Source organism: Penicillium subrubescens (assembly GCF_028828155.1).
Source record: "Penicillium subrubescens strain IBT 31985 chromosome Unknown utg000006l_segment0_segment0, whole genome shotgun sequence".
NCBI lineage: Eukaryota > Fungi > Ascomycota > Eurotiomycetes > Eurotiales > Aspergillaceae > Penicillium > Penicillium subrubescens.
In genome coordinates, this window is record NW_026643156.1 from 892,122 (window position 1) to 912,504 (window position 20,383).

General features: G+C 46.5%; 6 protein-coding genes across 6 annotated transcripts; 3 read left to right on the plus strand and 3 right to left on the minus strand.

The window, feature by feature from the left end:
* Window positions 1-6,158: 6,158 nt before the first annotated feature.
* On the plus strand, window positions 6,159-8,641 carry N7473_008864 (uncharacterized protein; the record flags this gene model as incomplete). The annotated part of the gene is made up of 2 exons (XM_057154803.1): window positions 6,159-6,373; window positions 6,445-8,641. The coding sequence occupies exons 1-2, from the start codon at window positions 6,318-6,320 to the stop codon at window positions 8,639-8,641; spliced, it is 2,253 nt and encodes a 750-aa protein (XP_057005933.1). The 5' UTR covers window positions 6,159-6,317.
* A 1,451-nt stretch (window positions 8,642-10,092) lies between these two features.
* N7473_008865 (uncharacterized protein) lies at window positions 10,093-11,287 on the plus strand (the record flags this gene model as incomplete). Its single annotated transcript, XM_057154804.1, has 2 exons — window positions 10,093-10,812; window positions 10,835-11,287. 2 exons carry the CDS (start codon window positions 10,093-10,095, stop codon window positions 11,285-11,287), a joined length of 1,173 nt encoding a protein of 390 aa, XP_057005934.1.
* A 62-nt stretch (window positions 11,288-11,349) lies between these two features.
* N7473_008866 (uncharacterized protein) lies at window positions 11,350-12,687 on the minus strand (the record flags this gene model as incomplete). Its single annotated transcript, XM_057154805.1, has 3 exons — window positions 11,350-11,791; window positions 11,847-12,502; window positions 12,560-12,687. 3 exons carry the CDS (start codon window positions 12,685-12,687, stop codon window positions 11,385-11,387), a joined length of 1,191 nt encoding a protein of 396 aa, XP_057005935.1. The 3' UTR covers window positions 11,350-11,384.
* Window positions 12,688-13,601: 914 nt separating this feature from the next.
* Window positions 13,602-15,536, plus strand: N7473_008867 (uncharacterized protein; the record flags this gene model as incomplete). Its single annotated transcript, XM_057154806.1, has 6 exons — window positions 13,602-13,670; window positions 13,737-14,027; window positions 14,182-14,220; window positions 14,277-14,430; window positions 14,541-15,249; window positions 15,296-15,536. The coding sequence occupies 6 exons, from the start codon at window positions 13,602-13,604 to the stop codon at window positions 15,534-15,536; spliced, it is 1,503 nt and encodes a 500-aa protein (XP_057005936.1).
* A 1,448-nt stretch (window positions 15,537-16,984) lies between these two features.
* N7473_008868 (uncharacterized protein) lies at window positions 16,985-17,254 on the minus strand (the record flags this gene model as incomplete). The annotated part of the gene is made up of 1 exon (XM_057154807.1): window positions 16,985-17,254. One exon carries the CDS (start codon window positions 17,252-17,254, stop codon window positions 16,985-16,987), a length of 270 nt encoding a protein of 89 aa, XP_057005937.1.
* Window positions 17,255-17,979: 725 nt separating this feature from the next.
* Window positions 17,980-19,368, minus strand: N7473_008869 (putative polyhydroxybutyrate depolymerase; the record flags this gene model as incomplete). Its single annotated transcript, XM_057154808.1, has 4 exons — window positions 17,980-18,239; window positions 18,291-18,434; window positions 18,494-19,082; window positions 19,147-19,368. The coding sequence occupies 4 exons, from the start codon at window positions 19,366-19,368 to the stop codon at window positions 17,980-17,982; spliced, it is 1,215 nt and encodes a 404-aa protein (XP_057005938.1).
* Window positions 19,369-20,383: the final 1,015 nt, after the last annotated feature.

The window sequence follows — 20,383 nt, forward strand, 5'->3', positions numbered from 1 at the left end:
CCCAGCCCTTTCCAAATGGATATCAATTGCGATAGACTTAGATAATATCCATGTAGGTGGTTTGAAGCCTATACAGACCCGCGATTTCCACTCTGTATTATCGACCGAAGACATAAGCGAAAAAAAGCCGTAGAGTCTGAATTTATGGATCCACGAGTCAACGCCTATTACAGTCTCTCGGTGGTGTCGACATTTTGACAGCGGTGGGTTGGTGATCGACTTTTGTTGATATGCAATCGGTCTGCGTCCTTGGTGGAGCTCTCTTTGTGATGCATATATCAATAGCAACAGTCGCCTGCATACATAACATATCAGAAGTGAACTTTGTACAACCAACCGTAAGCGCTTACACGTTCAACAATTGTAAAACACAACTCAGTGTGCGTTCTGAGTCTCGCAGACGCTCGAGTATGCCGGTCATAAGATGTCTCTCGACGAAAGCCCATTTCAATCGCTTCCCAGTACCCCGAGGTTCGCCATTCAACGACTTACTGCACCTTTTATGTAGCGTAGTCACTTCTTCAAAAACTGACTCTACAGTGTTTTGTAGAATGTAGTATATATCTAGCGGCAGAAGGTCATCGTCGTTGACTTTATCTAGCTAGTCTTAAATACCTTCAAGGCTTATCTAGAGGTTGAGAAGTTTCTCCTTGATACGGCGAAGCTCAATCGGTGCATTATAGACAGCGGAGCAAAATGAAACGATCACTTCTGTACTCTTGATAACAAGTCCGAGTATCTGAGCGAAGGAGGCGATCCCCCTAACCACTGTGAGAAGTTCAGCCATCAATTGAGCCAACCTTTCTTCTGTGGTACGCAATATATTATGCAGGTGAAAACCTAGAGTCGTTGACAGCCCGATTAAGTTCGCAAAGGCTATAAAGAGAGATTAGGCGGTGAGTCTGTAGAGAATGCGGCTCAACTGTCGTGGCGGAGCTGCGCTTCGGTAATACTAGTGGTTATATAGGCGGGTTAAGATAGGCTTGATGTTATGGATAGTCCCTATCTAGATGAATTAGGGTAACGGAAGGTATGACACTGACTGAGCTGAATATTCTTGCGCGACAAGCTGTTCGCACCAATTTCGTGACTATTACTCTACTGGCGATGTCGGCTATTTTTAATCGCCTCTGGGGATAACACAGATCCGCTTAAAAGCTCGCTGCGCAGGTATAAGTTACACTCATTCCACCAAGTCGACCTTTCAGCGCAATATATCCCATCGACCACAATACATTTTACTATTATGTTAAAGGACGAATTATGCTAATTACGTCGTTTCTATAAAAATATAGCCGCTTTGGGCACCTACGTATGTCTAAGGTAGCACTTACCCCACTCGGTAGAACGCATCGTTTATATATTCGATGATGAAGGGAGGGAAAGGTCTCCCAAGTGAATAATAATAATGTTTGGGACCGACTAAAAGTATCGAAATTTTTTTCGCTTGACATGTATGCCAAAACGGCGATACTTCTTCTCCTTCAGGCGCATTTCAATATTACCAGTCGAGAACATAGAGAGTGTAAGCATATTCAGACACCTATATTCTTACTACCTAGGTTCATTAAGCTTCTAGCTATATACTTATCGCTTACTTGCTAAGGTACTCGACGCTTGCGTTGGATATCTGAGGCATAGTTTCAAAGTTCGCTATTTAAATGCCTTGAAATTCACACGCGCAACGTGGTGGATCTGTGTAAGTTGATTGTATACTTACAGACGCTTCTGGCTTTAGAAGTATGTCACTAAGATGTTTATATTGATTCCGGAAAGTGTCATTGCGACTCAGCGAATAACCCTGCAATTACTCCTGATAGATACGGTGTCTGCTAACATTATAAATACGCCGCCTGCGCCGCGATCATTGTTTAGGCCGAAAGAGACACGTGAGGAAAATAGAGATCAGATATAATGACTTGTCAGGTACCACTGTGGCTGGTTGATATTTTCAATCGTGCTAATAACCCCGCGCCGTGTACTTTTGACACCTCTTACTCTTAATGTGAAGCAGTAGCAGGAAACTTGGATGATATTGAAGCTATGAGGAATCTAAGTTTGGATGAGCCCTGGGGCTCCTAAAGTAGTGTGGGGCCGGGGCTCTACCCTAATCTACGAAGACTTACAACCTGGGTACCTCCGAGTTATGTATTCGTAAGGGCATTTTAACCCCTATGAAGCTTGATGGATTAGTTCACTAGCACTCTTTTTATCTGAATCTTTGTACAGTATCTTCACCAGTTGACTCTGTTGCTCTGAGGAACCGGTAAACTTAGCTAGTGTAGGTTATTACTTTAAAAAAGTTGAACTTTGTAAGAGTATAGTTTACTCCGCTATGGGATGACTTCTGTTATATCATCCGTATTATATTGAGGATTTGTTATCTTATGTTGCCAGGAATAGATGTTTCTTGCTATTTTGTTAGTGGTTTGAGTGACTGCAGGTATTGGGTTCTCAGGACGGAGAGCAAATGACGCTAAGGTGGGTATGGTTATTTTGGATATGTAACAGTACATGATTATACGGTTTAATACTTCCACTCTTGTTACCATGCAGACCTGGAACCAATCTTTAAATACGGACTTACCTATATAAGGTTTAGTTCGTCATGTGATTAGGGTTTCAAACAGCACCTCTGCGTTTCCAGATATGGAAGGCAATATCGGGCGGCACTGTAGGGGAAGTGCAAATGAGGGATTATGTTTCCGTTAGAAAGGGAGCGGTCATTCAGCGTGACTGCCTCACTTAGGCGGGATGACTCTCACTCCCCCTCCGACACCCAGAAAGGTTCCGAGCTTTCTACCTGCTGCGATCTTTTTTATAGTTCAGAATTATCACTCTCTTTGCTATATCTGCTCAATAGCCCTGCCTCTACTTCTCTTTCTAAACCACTAGATATAAGACGGCCAGCCTCTCTATAGCATCTTCACGGGGAATCTGTCTCTTCCCTTTATCAGCAGTCGGGACCATTTAACTCTGAGACGTCGAAACCGTCTTTCATCTAGTCTAAACTTATAATATGGACTAGGCGCTATTTCGAGCCTCGTTTGGATTGCTATACGATTGCGGTTAGTTTGATCAGGAAATATTTACGAGCTAATCACTGATTTATTAAATCTGCTGAGCGCTTGTTCGTAATAAGATTAACTCCATAGTCTCCCGCTCTGATAGGAAAGCATGAACTCGGGTTGCGACTTTGGCTCGGGATACTTCTCAGCGCTGTGCACTCTATATCCCCCGACAAACGTACCTCTGATCTAAACCTGATCCCTATCTCGTCCGGGCACCGCTTTTCCCTTAGAGTCGATTATCTACAAGGAGGAGATGTACCGTGTACAGGGAGTCCCTAAGTATTCCCTATGGTATAGCTAGTGTGTTGAGAAGGATAACGCGGCTATCAATTTCGTCATCGTGGAAACGAAGAAGAGGGAGACTTCTTACGGTGTTCCTTAGGCTCTTGCCTACATATGTGAGTGATTTCTCTTCGCTTCTAGCCTTTTGGAAACGAGACTAACTCTAATAAAAGTATGATTTATAGAAAACGACAGTATAAGAATAGGGTTCAAAATGTTATTTTCGGTCTCTCTACCGATTATAATTAGTTTCATTTTGTTCATATAAGTTGCTAAGGAAAAGTGCGTTTTAAGTTAGGAGATATAGATATCTACTTATGCTAGCCCTCTCTTAGTGATCTCGACTAGATATTAATTATAACATCGCTAGCAAATTATCGAAACACTTGCCTATATCTATAGGCAAGCTTCTCTTCTGTCTGTCTCGGAAGAAAGCGGTAGATCCAAAGAATGTTGTTCACAATCTCGAACGAATCGCAGACTTGTGATCGACGATAATACTAATAGCTCTGCGAGCGATAAAACTTGGTCGAGATTCCAAGTAGACGAGTATTAGACAAAGGATGGAGGAAGATGACAATAAATCTGTTATTAACTATTAGTATTAAATTCCTTAACAAAAGAATCGCTTTTCGGACCACCTCCCTGCTTATCAGACTACACTTTGCTATTCATGCCACTTATATAGTGCTCAATCCAAGATATTTGTAATCGCTATACTTTTATGTCAGCGATAGTCTCTCGATACAACCAACCTAGTCGGCTATTTACCTAGGTGTTTCGCTGGACAAGCACCTTGACTTCAACACAGATTGGCAGAAGCTTGTAACTAAGGAAACGGCAACCTCTAAGCCCTCCAGGGAGTGATAGGTCCTACATAGAGTGCCTCGCTTCTCGCTATGAGGAAATTTACTAGGCAGTGGTCGTGCCCTAAATGTCCTATTAGGTATAGGCGTGGCACTGTCCTCTTGCTAGGTCGATACCAGCCGGTGAACTCACGTGGATCGTGAACGAGTTCGCTAGGATACAACGTCGCGCGGCAATTTTGATTAGCGGGGCATTCAAGTCGATAAGCGCCGCGGTACTAAATATTGAACTGCATCTACTACTAATTACGCTGAATATAGAACATATCATCTAGGAAACAGCCATCAGGATCTAGACAGGCCCGAAAGGCCCGAAGTGGCCGCAACTTGAGTACTTGAGTACCATGAGGGGCCCACGTAGCACTAGATAGAAGAATCCCGAGGGATAGAGCCCACCAGGAGCCTTCCGGTGGAAGAAAGACGGTGTCCTAAATCACTAAGATGGGATATCTCGGAAAGCGTTTGTTCTGGCGCAATGGGAGGCATAGATCCAATACGTCATTGACCAAGATGTAGAGGTGGTACGAACCTCGCATGATAATATTAAGAGTCTCTCTGCCGATATGCTCAATCAGCGTCCGAATAGTCCTCTTCTACACCTAGTAGTGGGTATAAAGGAATGGTTCCTCCGTCGGCCGTGGTCCCACGGGACGGCATCTTCGAACGACGACACCTTAGAACCACCGACGATTCGATAGTGTACGCTGTCGAGCTCAACGACATTGAAATAGCGCTTGCTAAATTCGTCAACCAGCCTGATAACCAGAGACCTACAAAGATAGTTATATTCCCCGACTGCCAGGCCGCTATCCAAGCGGCGGAAAATCCTAAGTGGTCGTCGGACCAGCACTTGCTAAAGAGCACCTATAACCATATACGGGCCCTCCGATCAATACAATAGCAGCAAACGCCCACGTTTTACCAGATTCCCGTCGAGATCCGTTGGATACCCGTATACTTAGGCGTTCCTAGCAATGAAACGGCTGACGTTGAAGCAAAGTTGGCCGCCACGGGGGGAGTCGGAAAGGCGGACCGGATCAACACTCCACTAGTGATTCAATCAAGGTGGTAGAGTGTACGGAGTAAAATCCCACTGCTGTGTGAGTTCCCATTACGCCATGGCCCACCCATACCGCGGGTATGGGTGGGCAATAAGCCACGAGTACCTATTTTTCCGGGTCAGCTAGGCATCCCCGATAAGGGTCAATTTCGGCCTTTGAAAAAAGCCAAGACAGGGGCCAAGTCAGGGGGCAGAAGGATAGTCTTTGAGACGGGGATGGTTTAGCCGAGGGGCAACGCCAGCGCTTCCGGGGTATTCAGGGCGTTCGGATGAAGAATTGAAGGCGGGGGTCCAAGGCTTCAGTTGAAGGGGCCTGAAGGGGCTGAAGAGTACGGAGTAAAGCGGTTAAAATAGAATCTAAAAACAAAAACATACAATAGCCAATACTATGGTGGTGCTCACCTAGCGCCCACCATCTGCTCGTGGGCGGCTCGCCACTTTTACAGACTCGGGCTTTAGAAGGGTGTTCACCCACCTGTGCGCCCCCACCCAGAGAGGTAATTCCCCATTTAAAATATGTCAACACAACTTAGGATTTAGAGGTTGATTTCGCGATGTGAGTATAGAAACCTAATTGTGACTTTCCTACCTGTCACGATCTGGTATATTCTCAATAATTCATGCAAATTATTTGATGTGTGATAAAATTCGGATTCTTGGCCCCCCTTTAGTCCGAATATAGTGCATGGAATCCCAAGGCAGTGTAGGGTGGCTAAGCGCCGAGGCAGAAAGTCCATGCACATCCACCAATGCCCCGGTCATGCATTAAGGTGGAAGATACTGTTACATTATTCTCGTAGTGGCTATGCTTGTCCCTACCTTGGCATCGCTCTAAAAGGGCGAGGTTGCCCCAGCCACCAGGCAACCCCGTCCCCATAACTGGCATAAAATAGGGCGAGTGGCTGCCCAGGATCGCACAAAATTTTTCTCTCAATTGAATAAGAGACCTAAACTTCACGGGACCTGAGACCACCGTCCACCGAATTTTTGAATGCTCAACACCAAAACTTTCCTTTGTCTAGTCCAATTATACAGGCCATGAGGATATCAAATGAGGCTGATGCCGGTTCGGATAACAATACTAGTGACAAAAGGTAAAGTGTCGATACATTCAGAATAGTTCCCTATCTCACAAGGATAATAGCACAATCTTAACTAGAGATAGCGCACAACAAGAAGCTCCCCTAAAAAGCGTCAACCAGACGGAACTTGTGCTTCAGTCACTTGTGAAGAAGCCTGAAACTGGGCCGAGAAATGCCCGGAAGAATAGATGGCGCAAAGTCACGTCTCTAAAGACCACGCTTCAGCAAATTCAATGGCCAGCATACCCAAGAAAGGAAGGGTTTGATGATATAGAATTGCTTATGAACAGGGCACCTGGATCAGCTTGGCTTGCTACTGTCCACCACTTGCTGGCGATAGCATCAGCAATAATCATTGTCGTTCTAAATGCGGCTGGGTTGTGGGTAGGCAAAGAGCTCACCGGGACAAGCGGCCAGGATACGGAGAAGCTACTTGCATTACAATTCGCCGCAAAATTACACGAACTATTGATGCTTTCATCCTTGGGGAAAATATTGTTCTCAGAGACCGTCAAGCAACTGGTCTTCGGCGACGGATTACCGTTTGGTTCTATCGCCGTCGGACTTCAGTTTAACCAAATCTCCTATCTCTGGTCGAAAGAATTCTGGGCTACGTCTCGTGCTACGTTTGAACGGAAAAATCTTATCATCCCAGCAATTATCATATGTACTCTTCTCGGAGTGAGCATCGGGCCATCTTCGGCGACCGCAATGAAACCTACGTTAGGTGACTGGCCAGCAGGCGAAACCTCCTTCTGCCTAAATGCGACCGCCGAGGAGTTGTGGCCTTCGACTCTGTCATTGACAGATAACAAAACTTGTACCCATTCACCGAAGACATGCGGCAGTTTGAGTGTTTGGACCTCTCTTGCCGATAATTTCTTCAAGTACTGGGGACATGAGGCCCTTGGAAGTATCCGCGCAATGCCGGAGAGCGTCCAGATCCCAGGTGAAGTCTCTATCAGAACACTAAATGCGCGGTTCCGAGGTCCTTTTACACTCTATCAACCAGAGATTACGACTGCAACTGTACAACCTGATGCGATTGCCAACGTGGTGAATACGATCCGGCAGATCTGGCTCAGGGCGAATGGCGCTCGATGTTATTCTGCAGGAGGCGGCATCAGGGAACAGAATTTTTGCACATACCAGGACATCACTTGGTCGGTTGATGCGCTCCAACCTGCAGTCTATGTTGCTTGTAATGGTGGAAGTTCTGCAGTTGCACCCAAATTCCCAACGCTTGCGAGCGAGACAGACCAACCTAGTCTGGTTGAGTATGCGGTGAACTTAAATAATGACAGCCTTGGGTCAGCTACATCACCTATCACATGGGTTGATCTATCCGATCTGAACCTGGTACGCGCATCTGTTGGTGCCGTAATCATGCCCATTGATGAGCAGTCCCTAGGCAGAACCACTTATGCCTGCACTATTGATGCGCGATGGGCAAATGTGACTATCAAGTCGTCTTTTCTTGGGCTCCCGTATATTGTTAACGGCGAGCCAATCAACTGGTACCAGCCACAGGATGAATCTCCCAGTCGGTATCGTGGCCGCCACGTGAGCATTAGCCCAGCGTGGGCCTCGCTCGCCAACCCGGCTCTCGTCACAGCACAGAACACATCCTCTAGCCCATTTGACATCCTGTTAGCCGCAACGAGTTTGTCTAATGGAGAAAGCCAGTACATGGCAGAGAAAATCGAAGCCATTCTTGCAGTTCTTCTGGCAGATCGTATGGCTCGTGTTAGTGCCGATAAAACCCTCCAAGGCAATATCACCAATATCAATCAAGTGCTGCAAATAAGTGGCGGACAACTCTTTACAGCATCTCCTTCGGACTTGCAATACCACCGCTTAACGTTTCAAACCGCTGTCACAGGCTTCGCCTACGGCCTTCGCAGAACGACAGGCATCATTCCTTCAACACTGGTTTCAATGATCATCCTCCTATGCTATATCGTGATTGCAGTGACTTATGTTCTCTATACGCTTTGCATCTCAGGTGTATTCATCTCACAGTGGGAGAATGTGCTAGATCTGGTTGCACTTGCTTTCCACTCAAACGTTACACATATACCATCGATGCATGATACAAGCACGGGTATTAAAACAATTAAACCCCTGAAGACTTTAGTTGTACTCAGGCAGGCAGATAGCCATATTGAGATGGTTTTTGATGATGAAGGGAGACTCTCGGGAAAACATGAGGAACGTCGGATAAGTGTTACTAGCATGCCAAACCCACGCTTCAGGGGTGTACGGCACCATTCTGTTTAGATTGAAGCTGGTAAAGTAAGAGTCGTTTTCTTATTATTACGTTACCTACGAGAGATTTTCTCTCTATCGTAGCAACCAGCGCGAGCGTTAAATAATAATACCTATTGCGATTATATTGGTTATATGAAGTCTAGAATAATCAAGCAATTAATAATATTTCTTTATATCTTAAGATTTAATCTTAAGGTATAGGAAGTATGGGAGCTTGGAGCCTTCTTACGATAGATAAGAATAAAGCCAGTCATTTGCTGGCTAGTCTTATCTCCGTTAAACCGAGCAGCTCGAATATCCCCAAAGCGGTAATATTACAATGACAGGAATATTAATTACTCCTAGTTTTAGCCAACTTGAAAGTTAGCATAGTGCCAAAATTACACTCCTCGAATATCCCTTATTCAAATATTCCCTCGTAGCTAAATTTCTCTTATTCTAATTTCCCTCCCTTCTAGTTTTCCTCAACCAATCAATCAATCAATCAACACTCTATTAACCTGTTGCAGCCTAACTAGGTTCTAGTTTTCCTCCCATCCTAAATTCATCCCATCTTGACTTTTTCTCTGTCCTGAAAATTTCCTCCTGTGGAAATGACATTTAAAAAATGGGTTGTGCTTTAAGCATTGCAATCACCGTCGAGAGTATACCGCTGCCATGGGAGTGAGTTCACGCTGGGTCAACCAACTTAAGGCTGGGTTGGCACTCGATGGGAAAATCTCCCGGGGCATTCTTGGCCTAAGGAAGCGAATCCCGGGGAAAACCCGTCGTTTTTGTGGCCAAGGGAGACTCTTTCCAACTGCTCAGTTTTGAAAGAGATGAAGCGAGTCTACGGCAGCGATAGGACAGTTTTTAGTGGTCGTTTCGCCGACAACAGAAAAGCAATCTTCCCGCGCTTAACATAAAGCGGAAAGAGATACTTTCCTATTATGATATTTTCTGTGGGCTACGTCAGCGCTTCAGGGGCCTGAAAGGGCTGAATACTAAAGCGGCCAGGGCAACCATCCATCATCCCAACGATAAGGAAAAAAAGGCGAACAAAAACATACAACAGCCAGGATTCGCATGTGGTCACCCACCATACTACTAACTGGCCGGCGTGTGGCTTAAGTACGGCTGAGCGGACGGGAAGCCCTGTTCTCCACACCCTATGGTCGTATGTGCTTGGATCGTTGGATAAATAAGCTATATCCTGCAAAAAGCTTGATCTTAAATTACGTCTTCGGAACTGCTTTAGCGTTGCGGGGCTAGGAGTAGTCAGTCGCGTAAATGCGCAATAAACAGGATGAGAATCTGAATCACCCCTCGGTCACACGACTACCTGAAACCGTTGTCTCTTGGCACTTGCATATCATCGAATTCCAACCTCTTGTGCTTCCTTTTTACTTCCGGCCTATCGACAGCGCTCTCCCTGTATTGTTCCTTTTCACTTCGTTGATTCCACTGACAAGATAGGAGGCATGGTCAACTGGGCAGACCTTGAATTTGGTGGGCCACAACCGCCGCAAGATAATATCGACAAGTGGGAGAGAGCAGTCAACGAAGGTGATGCTTCCATTCTCACCACCGAAGATCGTCTAAAAATACTACGACGATGGCCCTTGCAAGACGCGAATTTTTTTTGCAATTTCTACGTCGGATTGAGTATCGACGAGCTAATCCAGAAGGCCGCCGGGACGGATGACCTTACTGAGGCGGAAGCAATTATAATTCTCTATACCCCTTTCGGCGATTGTACCCCTGAGGACCAGAGAGAAATGACGAATCAGTCTCGGTGGTCGCAGAACACAAAAAAGAAATTTCACGCTGCTCTTGACTTGATCCTTGCGGAGATGGACACGGAGAGGAGAGCGCGTGCAAACGCTGAGGTCGCCTTTGAACGGGTTAAAGCTATCCGGAGAGCTGAACTGCAAAATTTCTCAAAAGATGATCTTAGAAACATTACGGGATGTAACAAGCTACCATGGGTTAAGGCGCTCGAGAAGCACCTTGAACAGCAACCAGCGTGGGGCTTTGTGTGCATACGGACCTCATTTGGTGATGAATCGGCGTGGCTAAGGTTTAAAGAGTTTTTCATTCATGCGACGGACTCTGCGCTAGTTTTCCCTCGAAATTTCCCATCTATTCGACTGCGATGGAAGATACAGTGGGTAGAGGATTTATCTGTGGACGGGGCCTCAGTAATTGATCTTTGCAGGCAAGTTTTCAATTCATAATACTTCACTCTCAGCACCCGAAGCACTACTAACCAATCTTATTAGTTTCTTTCGAAGTTTTCGTGACGAGAATAAAATTGAACCAGGCCTTCGCTATGATGCCTTCCTGTACGCCAACTCTGAAGCCATAGACTCAGTAACCTCCTCTCCTGTCTTGCCCTCACCAGCATTCATAATGGCTGCAGAGGCAGCGTACGATGGAAGACATATGAACCGTCCCTTGCGAGACCATGGCTACGCTGGCTCCGTTCGAATTGCTATCCCTCATGTTTACACAACTTTCTGGGCGCGGTTGATCTCGGCCGAAGAGGACCAGCAGCAAAGAACTTCGGCATCAAGCATACGGCATACCTGGGGGGATGTCTTTGCAAAGTCACAGATCCCGCATGAGAAAACGTATCCCATAAAACCTTTTTTCATGGGGTTTGCACTGAAATAATGGATCTAAGAGTGCTACAGACTCCTTGAACTTGGAAGTGAGATACATATATTGATTCATACCGTAAATCTTGGAAGCACTCGAGCCCTAGAGGTCATCACATATTCATCTGACACCTTCTTAAGAGTGCCATTTCAATTGCCAGACCGGGGCCAAAGGAAGTAGCAACAACGTGGGCCTTTTTACTCTTGGAACGAAGCCGATCCAAGACAATCAAGACCGATGCGCTAGATGAGTTTCCACGTGTGCGATATATCTCCCGGCTTGTTTGCAGTTGATCCTCAGAAAGCTGCAAGACTTCTGCTACGCCATCTATGATAGCTCTCCCTCCAGGATGCAAGGCCCAGTCGAAATCACAGATCCCAAGAGGGCTTAACAGTTGTCCTTCTGCTGTTGAACGAGACTTGAATTGCTCATCGTATGATGGCAGAAGTCTCTCAAACATCGGTCTGATCGCACTTTTGATGTATTTGGGAATATCTCGATCGAGACTCGCTCGATAACCTACATATGTAGATGAGCCCGTGTTACTTAGAAGAGCGAACGAAGACCAACAAACCATCTATATCAGCATAAAATGTCATATGCTCAGCGGTGTCCGGGACCAAATCACAACACCATTCAAGAAGCTCAAATTGAGGAGTGACTTTCTCATCCTGAGCTGTAGCGTACTCATTACAAAGAACAAAAGCGGCCGCAGCATCCGAGAACAAAGCCGCTGCGATGTTGACCTGATCGGTATCCGTGCTACACTCTGCCATAGACAGATAATGTCGCACATTCGGCGTACACAGCTCACAAGCAAATGCCAAAATACGGGCCGGTTTCCGTCGTAGACTTGCTCCACCGGCTATCTGCGCCGCGGCTCGCAAAATTGATAGCCCACCTGCACATCCAACGCCGTGAAGAAGCATGCGATCGACATGGGGTGGGAGGTTCAATTCACGGGCCACGTGAAAATCGTACCCCGGGTTACCTTGGTTGGTACAGGTTACCGCAATCGTGTGGGTGATTTGCTGGGGAGACACCCGTGCTTCTGTGAGGGCCTTTTGGCATGCTCGGATGGCCAGGTCGACTCCAGCTTGACGGAAAAATTGATCAATCTCGGTGATTGAAGATGGGTCCGTCTGCGTTGCAAATCCTGCCTCGTACGGTTTGACTGCAGATCTGGTCTCAATCCCCGTTGAACGATTGACCCGGAGCAATTTTTGGATTCTAGTACACAAGATTAGACAATTTCCATGTCCAAGCAATCGAGTTCGGAAAATTTACCCTGGACTGCTCACATCGTGTAAGCGCGCTGCGAGTTGATCAAGGTCCTCGGAACGTAGCAAGTATGGCGGATATTGGGATCCTAGTCCTGTGATGTACAAGCCTGGGGCTGGTGAGTTGGGTTGCATAATTATTGAGAGTTATTCACTTACAAAACAGGGGGAAAGCGGATATGAGAGATAGCATGGCCAGACAGAAATTGTGAGCTAGCTTGTGCTTGGCCTTTTGCTAATAAGGGTTTAGCGTCCAGCCAGCCACTGAAATCGCATGTATCAAAGCCCAAACTATCATGGTTATTTCAGATACATATCGTTGAATGTGAAAGGAAAAAGATGTTCAACAATATATTAGTGGAGATAATTTGGAATTCCTTTCGCCATAAGAAGAAAGAGACTCAGGGCCTTATTGCGAACAAGGGATGTCCGAAAATTTCCACGAGGTTGTCAATCGGCATCAATACTCGACGGCATCTTTAGCGGCGCTCCCGTTGCCGTTGTGCTGTAACACCTCAACCGCTTTCACCTCGCTCCCACACCTATCACCCTGATCTAAAGTTCTCACCTATCTCACCCTCGTCCCGCACTGACACCCTCAGCTGAACTAAAGTAAGAACGTTATTCGATCTCCCTAATCCACTTTGAACACTTAGACCTTTTGGGCTTCAGCACACAGTTACCCTATGCAATGGCCCTCTTCCTCTAAATTTGCATACACTCTAGGGTGGCTGATATTCCGAGGGGTCTCTGGTTTAGGCGCTCCGACAGATCCGTCATGTTTGTCCGATTGATCTGCACTCAATCCACCGTAGCGCAGCCACGATCTCTCTCCCGCCATGCAGATGGCAAATAAAACTCTTACACGAGCGCCAGCTGAAAGAAGAATGGGTCCGGGTGGTTCGCTTAAGGCAGACATGCACATCTTTTACCACACCTGTTTATCGACGGGAATATACTTCCACAACAAGCCGAGCTCTGCTTCTCAGTGTCGAGATCCGACTTCCTTTCCGCTGAAATCGAAACAAGGTTTGAAAGTTGGGCATAACATGTTGAAGAAACTTAAGAGCAAGCGTCATAGGCATAAAAATGTCGAGCAAAAGACAGTTGAAGCACCAGTTCGTTGGACAGAACCATCTTCCGGTGATACGTTAACATACTGAGTTGTTTTCCCTCTATCCAAGATTAAAGCCCCTCCCGCATCAACACCAGCACCAGGACATGTGTCCCAGGTCAAAGAGGTGCCTGAAAAAGCACACACCTCCAAGCAGTCTGCTATTGCCCCCTTCGAAAAAGCAGCGAGTTATTCTATAGCTATCGACGAAAAGCCCAAAGCTGAACTCGTCCCAAGAGACCTTTGGCCAGATGCGCTGGCCCAGTTACCTCCACCCAAGCAGGGTATATTGAAGAATCTGGGTCTGGACGAAATTAGATCCGTGTCTGCTGAATTCATAATCAACGATCTGGTGGCTGTGGTGAGCCAGAAGCAAGAAGAATGTGAAATGAAATTTTAGGTCTCTTGTGGTGGTGAGGACATTGTTCTGCGAGACTACACATGCCGAATCGTGGACTGGTTAGAAAAAGCTGGAAACATCGGGAAACGTCGCAATTCAATTTGCACCCATACAGGCTAGCCTGGCCTGGGCTGTTGTGAAATCTTTGATGGAGGTAGGTATCGCGGTTTCGAAAATACGGGTGAATCGTATACGCTAATCGGCTTTTAGATTCCTGTTGCCGAGGTAGCGCAAATGTGTGCACTTCTTGGTACCACCGAAAAGGTTGTACGCATTTTCAGTCGCGGGCAGGTATATGAACAAGTCTACCTCCCGCAGGTCTCTGGTTCACCTTTGGACACCGCGCAGAAGAGTCTCGAGTCTGGTCTGTTGAAAATTTATGCCACTGCACTAAAGCTGCTCGCAGATTCTGGAACGCTTTTCTCGATGAATATGGTTAGACGCACTCTGGAATTTATCGTGAATTGAATCCAGACAAGACGGTTGGAGCTCTTGCAGAAATTACAGAGCAAGAAGACGAACTTATTCGTGATGTTCAAACCTGTGAGAGTAAGCGCAGCTCGGAATCTGACAAACGAATGATTGGAATGTTGGAGACCTTCAACGGTTCGACTTTCCGGATTGACCAAGATGTCAACTATATTCTCGAGAAAATGGAAGAAGCGAAACGTATCAAGGTACTAGAATGGATTTCATCAATTCCATTTGGCAAGAATCGCGATAATATCAGAGAGAGGAGAACCACCCGCACGGGTCAGTGGCTTTTGCAGCATGCTGATTTCCGGTCTTGGGAGAACAAAAAGTCTTCGGCAGTCTTGTGGCTCCAAGGAACTGCTGGAACCTGCAAGACATATCTCACATCGAGTGTTGTGGACCGAATTCGGAGTTCCGCCACTGGCGCTATTAATGACGAAGGATTTGCGTTTTTCTACTGTGATCGCAACGGGTCACGACGTGCCCAACCAGATTCTATCCTCCAAAGCTTTGTCCGACAACTTTCAATTCCTGCGCAAAAACCTCAGCATATCCAGTCTCGAATCACAGAGGCCTTTAAAAAGGCTCGTAAAAATGGCACCGACTTCCGCCCTGACCAGTGCGTGGAGCTTGTCCAGGACTGCTTGGACGGATACAGAACAACGACTCTAATTATTGATGCCATGGATGAATGTGATCCTGACGATCGGTATATCATAACGGATTAAGAACCCGGTGAAAATCTTTATTTCCAGCCAACCAGACTCTGACATCAGGAAGCAGCTCGAGGACAGTCTGAAGATCGCTATCTCCGCAGATACCAATCAAGAGGATATCAGAAGTTACCTTGACGCTGAACTTGATAGGATGGCACAAAAACCGTCCAAGTCCTTCCTGAAATCAGTGAAAGAGATCGTCATTGAAAAGCTGCTCGAACGTTGCCAAGGAATGTTCCAATGGGCATATCTTCAAATTCATCAAATCCTCGAGTGTTAAACAAGACCAAGCCTCATGAAGCGACTTGAGTCCCTTCCGGATGATATTAAAGCGGCGTATGACGAGATTTGGGCGGAGATGGAATGCTTAGATGAGCCTGATAAATCACTTGCCAAGCGGGCTCTGCTATAGAACATGACCACATACAAGCCTTTTTCCAGCACTGAACTCCTTTCCGCCATCCACATTGATTCAGAGGGGAACCTGTTCCATTTGGAGGACCAGGTGACTGAACAAGGCCTGCTTACCCTTTGCAAGAACTTCCTTACCATTCATACACAATCAAACGTCTGGCGGTTCCCTCATCTTTCAGTGATAGAGTACCTGGAAGCCAAGGAAGGATGGTCCCGCTCGAAGGCTCATTACCAAGTGGCCAGAACATGTCTTTCATATCTCATCACAACATACGACCGAGACTTTCCCGAATTGCCTCTTCAAACATTTGACCTCGACACCGACACAGCAGTGCGCGATGAAGATATAGTGGACGCCGACAAAGAGATAGAACCCACCGAATTGGAAGAATCAGATCACTGTTTTGGAAAATATCACCCATTCCATATCTACGTGAGCAATGTTGGATGCACCATACCTGCAAAGCTGAGGATACAGAGGAGAAGACATTGGCGGATCTTCTAAAAGAATTCCTTGGTTCATCCGAGGAAAGCTCCTCACAATCTAGAAAGCGGTTTAATGTGCTCTATAAGGATGGCTGGTATTTCTTCAAGAGTGGTGGGGGCCACTTCTAGGAGTGGAGACATTTTGGAAGTGCAAGCGCAGGAGACATTATCCATGATATCTTCGACGAGAAGTTCGCTATCTTCGGAATTTGTCGCATGGGGTTGGAGGAAATTTTGGCCGACTGGTGGGATGGTGCTGATTTTGGCGTCTGGCGAATCAACGGTCGAGGGCATAGCTTGCGGGGCGCTTGCTCAAGAAGCGCTCTCTTTGGGCCCCTTCAACATATATGTTTTTCTTGGCCGGCTCCTATTTCATTCTCCTATACTACCTTCCAACCTACTTCCAAAGCATTGACAATACCAGCCCTATCGGGTCCAGAGTACGGAATCTGCCTACGGTGGTAACCTTTAGTATCGCAGCGATCGTTGCAGGCGCGTTTGTGGAAAGAACCGGCATTGCAACACCAGTCTTGCTTGTGGGTACTGCTATCGCAACGACTGGAACCGGCTTGATCTACACATGGGACTTGGCACCCCGACTGGAAAATGGATTGGTATCAAATTCTCGCTGCCTTCGGTTTTGTTATTCCATGGCTGATTCCTATGAACATTGTCCAAGTAACTGCGGATTCTCAAGATATGTCAACAGTGAGAGCTTATATTTTTCGTGAGCAAGTCCCATCAGATGTCGCTGAGACTCTTCATTTACTCTACGAATCTGATTCAGTGGCCCAAACACTCGGAGCTTTCAGCGTCTCAGCGGTGCAGTCAAGCCTTCGTGAACACGATGCTCAAAAAGTTAACACCAACGGCTCCAGATGTCGATCCTATGGCTGTAATCGCAACGGCAGCAACACAGATTCGTGCAGCATTTCCCAACGACATAAACGGTGTTCTACTTGCGTACATGGCAGGCCTCAAGGCAACTTTCGCAATTTCAGCCGGAATGGTTGGATTCGCCTGTCTGATAAGATTTTTCACTCCCTGGAATAGACTGCATGGCTCGACTGGGGGAGCAGCCTTTGCTTGAGTGGACATTTGTAGTGTGTCCTAATAAAGGCCCTATCATGGCTAGGCTGTTATGGTCGATGGCGAAGCGAAGTCCTAGCTTTACATTGAAGAGTTTTTGCTGTTTGTTTGTTTTTTAGGCTTGTGTTCATGGTGAAGATGCTTCTGGGGCTATCACCGCTTTATTTCTGCCTCATTTAGATATAATGTCTTCTTTGCGTTCCTTTTATTTCTATGTCTGTGATATCTTGAGACAATATTATGTTTCCCGGGTACCTTTACGCTTCGGATTTCTCATGTGTAGATGGTTTGTATAGTGTGACTACATTTAGAGCAAGTGATAATTTCAATGAATCTATGAATTATGGCACTCCGTTTCCGAACATCCCAGCTTGGGAAGTTGGCCTCTGGGCATGGCTCCTCATTAATAGAGACCTATAGAATTAGTGGATGAAACAGGATCAAACATTCTACAGCTGTCACCTCCGTTACTCTCGTACTTAGATAATTAGTTGTGACTGCTTTATTTCTGGCCTTGACTTGTGTCTTACTCAATGAAGGAATGGAAAAATTCTTCACGCAGATTACGGAATCGAACAAAGAAGTTGCGAGGCCATCAGGGCTATATGACAATTCAAATTGATAGGTAAGTTATTTGAACAGCGAAGCTGAGACGCACTTGTTATGCGTCCGGGTGACGCAAGCACCTAAAATAGAGAACGGCGAAGTTCCCGTGGCAGGAAATCCCTCGACCTTTAGAGAGGTAGCAGGCACTGGGCGTAAAAAGTACTATAAGCAGTGCACACCCCTTGAGCACAGGTCGTGGGCCCGGTCCAGCCATATCCACCGCACTGCCCATAGAGAGGTGCACCCGTTCCAGTGCTTCCCGATGACGTGGTCGTAGATGTAGGCTTGGTGGTCGTAGCCAAGGTGGTAGTGCTAGTGGGGGTGCTACCACCACTGTTACCACTCATGATTTGCGCAACTTGGTTGACGATGGCAACCATTTGGACTCCTAAGAGTTGTTAGAAATGCTTCAAACATCGGCGTGATGAAATTAATTTACCTCCAATCTGATCAGCATTTGTGCCATACCAGCCCACCCAGTCCCAACAGCCATTTGGGTTACTCAACTGAGTACCGCTCCAGACGGTGTGCAGGGTATTGTCAGGGATTGCCTGGGGGTAGAGAATGATGATGTTGTTGGTATCTAGGAGACAGTGTACACAAGTTAGATTTGCGTGGTATTCAAGGAAAGGTTCCACTTACCAGCCCACTGATTATAGCCAGTATTTTGAACAAACTTCATCTGAATACTGCTATAGCTTTGCAGACATCCATGCAGAGCAACATGGAGCTTGCAGACCGTGGTTCCGCTCTGGCAGCTAGCTGGAACATAAAGGTAGCCAGTAGTATCCATGCCAGCAGCGCCGTACGCACCAGTCTGGGCGAAAGACACCACAGTACCAGAGAGTGTTCCGGTATTTCTTGCGTTCAAGGTGCCATACATCCACTTTAGCACTGCCCCAGCACCGTCATAGTTGCAATTGCTAATATATGGCGAAGATGACATACTGCACGAGTTGTCACCGGAGCCATCGAAGTCAGTTGGGAAGGTGTGGACAGCACCGCTTGTTGTTACATATGAAACATCGGCCGAGGTATCGAAATTGCTCAATTGAGAATTCAGCGCATTCATTACGTTTGGTCCAACGGTGGTGTCCCCGGAGCCTCCCCACAGATATATTTTGCGGTTCTGCAAGTTGCTCGTGGGGGCGATTTTATTGCCGCTCCAAGATTTCATATTGGCAATCGGCGTAGTTATAGATGGGTTTTGGTTGTACATGCAGGAAGTGTACTGTATTCAACATGTCAATTAACCCAGCGATTCGGTATCATGGTCCGAATAATGGGGGATTTACCGCTTGGTTGCGGGCGCAATCGAATGGACCACCCGCAAACACACCGAAGCCAGTCTGGAAGACATTCGAATATGCCACACCGAGCTGGGCCGAGAAAAATCCACCACTGGAAAGACCGGATACCGAAACAGAGCTAGGGTCGATATTATATGCCCCTAAAGCTGCTGCAGAAGTGGTTCCGGCTAAGCTAGCCAGCCCTGCCAGGGTTGCCCAGTAAGTCATTTTGGAATAAATCTCAGGTGTAGATGATCCGTGAAGTTGTAATGCCGAAGATCTTGCTCACGGACATACGACGAGTGTTATATAGAGGACGAGTCGCTTATTCTTTGCTCGTATCGTGAAGCTGAATACTAGACAGATTTGGCAACTCACCAAGGTCACATTCGAAACTCTTGATGCGGGACATACTCCGTAGCTCCATGAATGTCGCGAATAACGCGATTTCCCCACGTTTCGGATCCGTGAACAGAGTCGGTTAAAGCTTTTGGTGGACACCAAGTGTCATATAGCCTCCTCTCTGCCTTTCGGGTTAGATTGAAGCCTGTGCGTATCCCAGAGTCGCATGGTGGCGTGCGGGAGTGCGGGGTAAGAACTTGCGGAGTAACCCTGTCGAAGCGATGTGATGAAAACACCGGTTCCGAGATCTTTTTCTTCAGAGATCGGTGAAGTCTAATGTCATACTAATTTCTCATAGTTGATGGACGTCTATATTGGCAATCTCGTGAACTGCCGCGGCATTGCCAACAGTAACCAGGGGCCGTGTTCAGAATCCCATCTGGAGACTTGAAACAATAAATTGGCTGAGATGATAATTTCTGGCCCAGAATTTTCAAACAAATTGATCCTTCAAATTAATCCTGTTGTTACTGTCAATTTGGACTCCTGTCTACTAACGTGGGTGCCGTCTTTCTAGTCATTTCGGAACCGACTCTGTGTTTGAGCTTGAACGACAATCATCAAGCAACAAAGCGACTATATCATCTCTTCTTTAATTCAAAGTCGTCTAACATAAGCCAATAAATTTCTGGTGAGTGGCTGTTCCTTGTTCATCCCTCGGGTCCACTGGTTTTCTCCAAGTATGCCCAATCTAGTGTTTACTCTCATTATTCTCATCTTACGATTTTTGCCTTGATCCGACAAGCCACACAGGGCAGTTCAAGCTTTTCTCATGCAATGCCTCCTGGTGATCGGCTGAAGTACATGTTGCGGATCGGATCCGACCCGAAGCTCATGTGTC